The following is a 7,144-nucleotide window of genomic DNA, read 5'->3' on the forward strand; positions in this document are numbered from 1 at the left end:
TTTAATAAATTTACATATAACAAAGCTAAATTTCGATTTCATTAAAATGTATTTTACACAAGAGCAAACGTGATAACATAGTAATCGTGTTGTTTACGTACATGTATATGAGACTATTTACAAGTCGAAATTAGTGCATATTGTTTATTGGAATTCAAGTTTTAAATTTTAAAACTTGCCCCAACTTTTTTTTTGTTTTCAAAACCGCACAAGTGAAAAAATTAGAATTTGCAAAAAGGACTCTAAATAGCACCATTTATTATTCCAGTGATTCAATTTAGGAATGTTTTTACATTTCTTTTATGGACTTGTTAGCAGATCTTTTAATAGAAAATTAAAACGAAATTGACCTGGAAGTTTAATTTATTCTTAAATGCTATTTTGTTTTTTTTATTCGTCGTTTTAACACATTTCCCAATTCACGTATCTTATGACTTTGTACTTGTGATGTTGGCAGAAAACGTATTGATGACTAATTGGAGTTAATTAGTTAAAATGGTTTTAGATCTTTCCCTAACTATTTAGACAGGAAATCGTGCATACTTCACAAATCATCGTTTCAAACCTGAAGATAGAAACGTATCCTTCCGTTTCGCAAAAAATTAATTGTCTTTACAGCGATCGCCTTACAAAGTTGAAAAAATAAACCGCTGCATGCCTACATACACAAAACACTTTAAGTTTACCGTTGTAACTAACAATTTATCACAAATCCCGCGGTGGATTAAAATATTCCCAATGATGATGATGCACGATGATTTTCGGATCTCCGGTCAGAAGAAGAATACCTGCAATAAGAACTAATAAAATAATGATCATCACATAAGCATCTTGTTTTCCGTCTTTATTTCTCAACACGTTATCGGAAAATGATGCTATCAGTCTTCGTATCAAATTTTCTCCACTGATAATACAAGCTCGAGTCAATTGTCCGGTTAATTGTGGAATCGATGGTTCAGGTGATCTGTGTCTCCTAGGTGGCGAAATATTGTCCTCCGAACTAGATTGTGTTACTAATGTCGCCCTAAAGTGGCGTTTTCTACGGGGAGGCATCGGAATGGCTTCGGTTAAAAGTTCCGAATAGGGTTGCGATCTAAGGGCAAAAAAGCTAGCGGGCGGTTGGGAGGCTATATACTCGGGTTGAGGGGGTCGCGGTGGGGGTTCTTCTCTTTCTGACTCTTTTACCTCTTTGGTCGACGAAGGTTCGTTTGCGTTTATTGATTGTAGCGAAGATGCAGACGCCGAGTAGTTTGAGGAAGGAGGGGCTTTTTGGGATGACGAATTCAACTGGGTTTCTTCTTCTGTTTCTTGGGTAATTGAAGCACTGGTAACTGAAGCTTTTCGGGGTGGTCTCTTTGGAGGCTCGTCTTCAGATTCGCCGGGGGCTTGTTGGTTTAAGAGGAGCTGTTGATTTTCTAAATTTTGAACATGTTCTGACTTCACCTGCAAGCCGGCTTCATCAAATTGTTCTTTTAAAGGTCCATGACTTTCAGCAACTTGAGAAGCTATAATGCTTTCTTCGATAATTGTTTCTTCATTAATTGGAGTTTTTTTTTGTTGCTCGCTTTCTTCTCCTTTTTTCGATTCTTCTGGAACAGATTCTTGTCGATTTTTTAATGTGCTTTCAGTTTCTGTTCTTTGTGAAGCACTCTGTTCTTCATCGAATTGAGAAGATTGCTGGGGAACTATCGACTGCAATCTGTCCACTAATTCTTGCAATAAATGAGGTGGCAATTCTATTCCACTCACCACTAAATTCCCCGAGCGTGAATTTATTTCGTTAACCTGTATACTGAATCCTTCGATTTCTGATACCATTATTTTGTTTGCTTGTAATTGGTTGACTCTTAGTTTATCTACGTCCAAATCGGCCACTTGAAGTTTCTGAGTCTTCAGTAATTCAATTTCCGCACTGGAGTCAAACGTTGGAGTTATTGGTCTCTTGTCAGCTGAAGATTCAGTAGGTTGTGAAGGTGACTTTAATTTTTTGAAATCTTCTGGAATTTCAGAAGTTTCTTCATCGGATTCTTCGAGTCGAGTTGGTATGACTCTTTCCACTCCTGGTCCTGTCTGATGTAGGGCAGAGTAAGGTAGAGGCTGAACTATCAATGCTCCATGGGTAATGGTCTCTTCAAAAGACTCTTGTTTTCTATTTTCAGCTTTCCTTCCTTCTGTTGGTAAAATGACTCTATCTGTTTCTTCTTGTGTGAGAGGTTCGCATATGACATCGTCAGGTAACGGTTCGGTCTGAGTTGATACTTCAGTTTCGTCGAATAGGTGCTCCTTTTCTTCAGACCCTGATGGTTGGCTATCGCCATTTGTTATATCTTGTAGGGCTTCCCTACCATCTCTTTGCCGACGTGGTGGACGTGGCGGTGCTGGAAGGGGTCTGTCTTTCATTTTCTGCACAATTTCGCCAGATTGAAGTCTTCTAACAGGTTGATCTTCGATCTCTGTGTATTGACTGATATCAATGTTTTCCTTATTATCTGCATTTACATGTGATGAAGATAACGACTTTTTTCTGATTGGTTTGCTTGGACTACCCAGGGTGCTATAGTTACGGGTAGGTCTTTCGGGGGGTGCTGCGCTTTGCTGTTTGCGTGGTACAGTAAAGAATTTCGTTTGTGTAATTACTTTGGTCTTCTCGATATTCTTATTTTTACGTTTTCTGGGTGGAGTGGTTGGAAAACGTGAAGGCGGCAAAGGAGGGTCTCTTGGTTTCTGTTTGTCGATAATTGCGTAACCACTGCTGTCTCGAATGTCTTTTATGCAAATTTCTTCAACCACTGGCACAAGATTCTCGGATGTTAGAGAATCGGCGCCTCTCGATGTTCGATCGTCATCTACGTGCGATTGAGACCTAGAACGGGTTTTTCTAGAGCGTTGAGGTGGTTCCGGGGTTGGAATGATGTACTCATGCTCTCCTCTGTATACAACCATCTGGAATAAAAAATATTTCGATAAAAGTTATTATTAAACATGAGCCTAGTAAATTCTCAACCTACTTCCTGCATGGGAGTATCTTTATAATCAATGCTGTCATCAAGAATAGAATCTTGTTCTGAGATGTTTAAACTCTTCAAACTTCGGTGTTTTCTTGGGGGTGGAGCTGGTTGTTCAGTTTCTGGTTGGAAATCCCTTTTGGCATATGGGTTCGAGACTACAATTTCGGGTTGTTCTATTCCTTGCATGTGTTCATTTTCATACACCTGCCTTGTATTTTGGTGGAATCCATTTTGCTGAACATCAGAACTAAGAATGTTGTCTGGCAAAATATCTGATTCAATGTCTCTTAAATTTTCCTTAAAATAGAAGAAGGCATTAAGTCAGAAACACTACTGATTTATCTTTTTTTAATACTTACATCCAAATTGTAATTTTCTTCATCCATTGCTATGGTTTCTTGATATGGAATATGACTATTCTTTTTGGATTTTTTACTTTTACTTCTCCGTTTCGGACGGGAAGGTGGAGGATATGATCTAATATCATCTGTGCGGTATTCTTCTGGTTCCGTTACAGATTCTTGATCAAAGCTTACATTTTCTTGTGATACATGGGGTGTCTTCTTTCTCTTTGGTTTTCTGGCGGGTTTCTTTCTCGGAGGTGGTTCTTGTAGAGATTGATCCGATTCTCCATTTAGACCATCTATTTGTGATAAACTATTGACTGGATTTCTGAAAGCTTCTCTTATTTCTGTACTGAGATATTTCCCAACTTCGATGTCTTCTTGAGAAATTCCCTTTTCTCTCAAAAAGAACTCGTCTGAATCAATTTCTTCTATAACACCACGCCTTAAACAAATTTATGATTAAATTTAGAGAATGTCAAGTTCATAAGATAACATAACAACGTTACCTGTGATCGCTTAAACTTCCTGAAGAATGAACGCCATTTGATCGTGGCAGCTCGAGTTCTGGAGGAGTTTGGGGTTCATCTAAGTCAGTTATTTGCAAGCGATGTCTCGCAGGGACTGGTCCTTCGTGGAACTCCCCGTGTTCCCACCTCTTCAAATATTCCTGGGACAATGGCGACACTTCATGAACTTGTTTATCTTCCCTTTCGAAGTCTTCTTCTATGTCTATATCTTGGTTGTATCTTATGTGGGAACCATCGCCTGGAATATCTTCGATTTCTTCGTGAAGGGAAATTCTTACAGAAGTTGGTCTCTGCTCTGAAAGATTTTCCTTCTGTTCGTCATCAGCAAAGTCGATGTCTTTAAATTTACTCGACCACCTGGACCCTACTGGTTCCTTCTTTCTGGTTGCTCTTGGAACAGTGGCAAATTCAGGCTGTGGTGCTGCTTCATTAGTTTGAACGTTCGATGGAGCGGAGTCAAAATCGCCGAGGCTTCCCTTTCTACCTTTTTTGCTTCTGTCAAACAATTTGGGAAAAGTGCCAAAGTCGAAATGCTTTTTAGGTTCTCCTACATTTGATTCGGTCGAAAATTGTCGTTGTTCTTGCCAAGAAGATCGTTTTTCGGTGTTTTTCTTGAAAGAAGGCATATGTATTTTCGCACGATCCCCCAACTTCGGCATCTTGAACGAAGGTGCTTGAAATTTTGGCTTCGATATGCTTGGTTTTTTCATATTTTGGAACTTTGATTTGATTTTCCCCGCTTGGGCCTTTAGTGCTTCAGCTTGGTGCTTTATGGCCTCGTTGAATTTGTTACCTTGTTGGTCCTCTGGTTTGTCCTCACCACTCTTCTTAGAGCTGAATTTTAATATAAAATTAATTGAATACGTACCTTTTCATGGTCATATCTGACTTACTCATTTTTTGTTGCGGATACACTTTGAACAGTTGAAGAATCTGTCTGACTGTTGGCAATGTCAGTATCTTGTTTAGAGGGGGCAGTCATTGGAGTAGCGGTGAAGAACCTTTCCTCTATTTGAGTTTGTAATTCTTGGGGAGTAACAGCAGCCTCCTCAATATCCGCATTTCTAGTTGAGAGGTCTTCATCGCCACTGGCTCCGCCAAGGTACTGTCTTTCCAGAGATGTGGTACTACTCAGGGCACTGTCATGTTGGACGTCGTGTATACGAGTGTGCAATTGGGGTGAGGTGATATGAATCTTAGGGGGACCGCTGTGCGCCATTTCGTCCGATGGTGGGTTTATGGGCTCGTACTCATGGTCACTTGAATGACAAAAACACAATCAATGAATCAACAAATTCGTGTAAAAGTATTTCTTAAAGCCTTTAAAGGAAATGTTTACGTAATGTAAAATACCGTTTGTAGTTTTTTTTTTTAATTCAATCCACCTACATTTGAAATTTTATTAGATAGATATTTTTTATTTTTAGATAGATATTACGTTTGAAACACGAAGCTCCACACAAAATCTATTTTTAACTGAAATTCGTTTACCTTACCTCGAATATTTCCCATGCGAACGATTTCAATAAATACCTTTGAATTCAATAAGATTTATTTCCTACTAATATCCTCACCTTAACCCAAATAACTTTTGACATAGATTTACGTTAAACAACTGCTTCGATCAACATGCTCTAATTTTTAATTTCTTTTTTTACTTTTCGAAAGCTTTTACTTCAAAGTTAGTTGCGTACAATTAGTAATAAAAATTGCTTCAAGCACTGTTACCTACTTCTATCAGTAAAATAATCGAATCGTATGTACTTGCACCTAACGCCACAGGATTCGTAGGATACTGAACTTAAGAAGAAACGTTTTGCCAAGTCCCCCGATTCGAATCATCTTTTATAAATAGTCAGGGTCTCCTTGACGTGTTTAAATAAAAGAAATTAACACATAACGTCACGTATCTGGGTTATTATTTTTTTTTAGTTTAAAATTGTTTCATATTCGAATATGAGTTCTGCTTCAGTGAAATTGGTCCAGCTGCTCAAAGAAAATACAGAATTTGCTGCGTTTGAGTCTTTGAATAAGCGTACCTACTGTTAAAACATTTCAGATATTTTTAGTTTCAAATCGACCGTTTCGTAAGTACAATAATTTGTTCTTGACAAAATACATATTTAAAGCTGCTCAAATGTATCACGTCACTGTTTTCAAAGAAATGATAGTAATTGACTCTTTCATTGTTAAGGTAAGGTGATAGTGATGTTCCAGAGATAAAGGATTAAGTTTTTGGTCAGTAATTTGTCGATCGCGATTTTGATCCCTTCAGTGTCTTCGGCTTAGTCGGTTTTTTTATCGAGACTGCCTATGGATTGCTGATGAAATCAAATACGATCTAAATTAGAAAATTAGTGATGAAGAACTTAACCCCTCTTCTCGCATAACGACCATCATTTTCAACTGTTAAATTTGGTACCTTGGTATTTTAGGTATCTAGGAAGTCAGATAAGTCAAGACGGAAGGAGCAATCGGGATTGAAAGCAGAGGATAGCGCAGGGTCGAGTCGCCTTCAATAAAAAGAAGTAACTTCTATGCTCGTGTACGGTTGATTTAAAACTTCGAAAAAGATTGTTAAAGGTGTATGTTTGGAGCACATGGACAGTGGGGGCGGCGGAAAAGAAAAGGTTAGAAGCGTTCGAAATGTGGTGTTATAGGCGGATTACGAGGATATCGTGGGTGGAAAAGGTTAGAAATGAAGAAGTATTGGAAAGAATAGGAGAACAGAGGACTCTATAGAAGTCAATAAAAAATAGACGAGATAGGTTGGTAGGACACCTTCTCAGGCAGTGAAGGTCTAGTCAGAGACATATTGGAAGCAGAAACGGGAGTTAGGAGGGTTAGAGGTGGCCCTAGATTAGATTACTGTTCGCAAATAGTTAAGGATATGGGTTTTCCTAGTTTTAGGGAAATGCGAAGATTAGTTCAGGATAGGAAAGAGTAGAGTGGAGGTGCGTGCACAACCATTCTTACTGACTGACGACCTTATGATGATGAAGTTTGAGGAACTGTTTGGATGATTGCAACTATTTGCCTTTGCAAATTCTTACCGCAACAAAAAGGGATTATTGCTTGTTCTGCTACTAGGTCGAGTGCCTACGGGATTAACCCTCTCGGGCAATAGGGAGTCGCATTGGTAATATTGACAAGCGCAACGAACGTCCAGCGACACCGCTGAAGACGACGATGACGATCTTCTAGAAACGTTGTGTCTTTGTTCTGTGCGTCTCGTACCTTCCGATACAGACCTATATTTACC

At 38.8% G+C, this 7,144-nt stretch overlaps 1 protein-coding gene across 2 annotated transcripts in view; it reads right to left on the minus strand.

Annotated features, from left to right (window-relative positions):
* Positions 1–7,144, minus strand: part of LOC108736287 (titin homolog) — a 33,338-nt gene continuing 26,194 nt past the window's right edge. Inside the window, exons 4-9 of one of the 2 annotated variants that reach the window (XM_025974290.1) lie at positions 4,776–5,141; positions 3,862–4,716; positions 3,368–3,797; positions 3,009–3,305; positions 1,186–2,943; positions 1–788 (exon numbers count right to left, since the gene is read on the minus strand). In XM_025974290.1, the coding sequence (XP_025830075.1) occupies positions 774–788; positions 1,186–2,943; positions 3,009–3,305; positions 3,368–3,797; positions 3,862–4,716; positions 4,776–5,141 (3,721 nt within the window). In that variant the 3' untranslated portion in view covers positions 1–773. Of the gene's footprint in view, positions 2,944–3,008; positions 3,306–3,367; positions 3,798–3,861; positions 4,717–4,775; positions 5,142–7,144 lie in introns of both variants that reach the window. The other variant, XM_025974289.1, reaches the window with a different exon arrangement.

Source organism: Agrilus planipennis, unplaced genomic scaffold (genome assembly GCF_000699045.2).
Source record: "Agrilus planipennis isolate EAB-ADULT unplaced genomic scaffold, Apla_2.0 scaffold110, whole genome shotgun sequence".
Classification (NCBI taxonomy): domain Eukaryota; kingdom Metazoa; phylum Arthropoda; class Insecta; order Coleoptera; family Buprestidae; genus Agrilus; species Agrilus planipennis.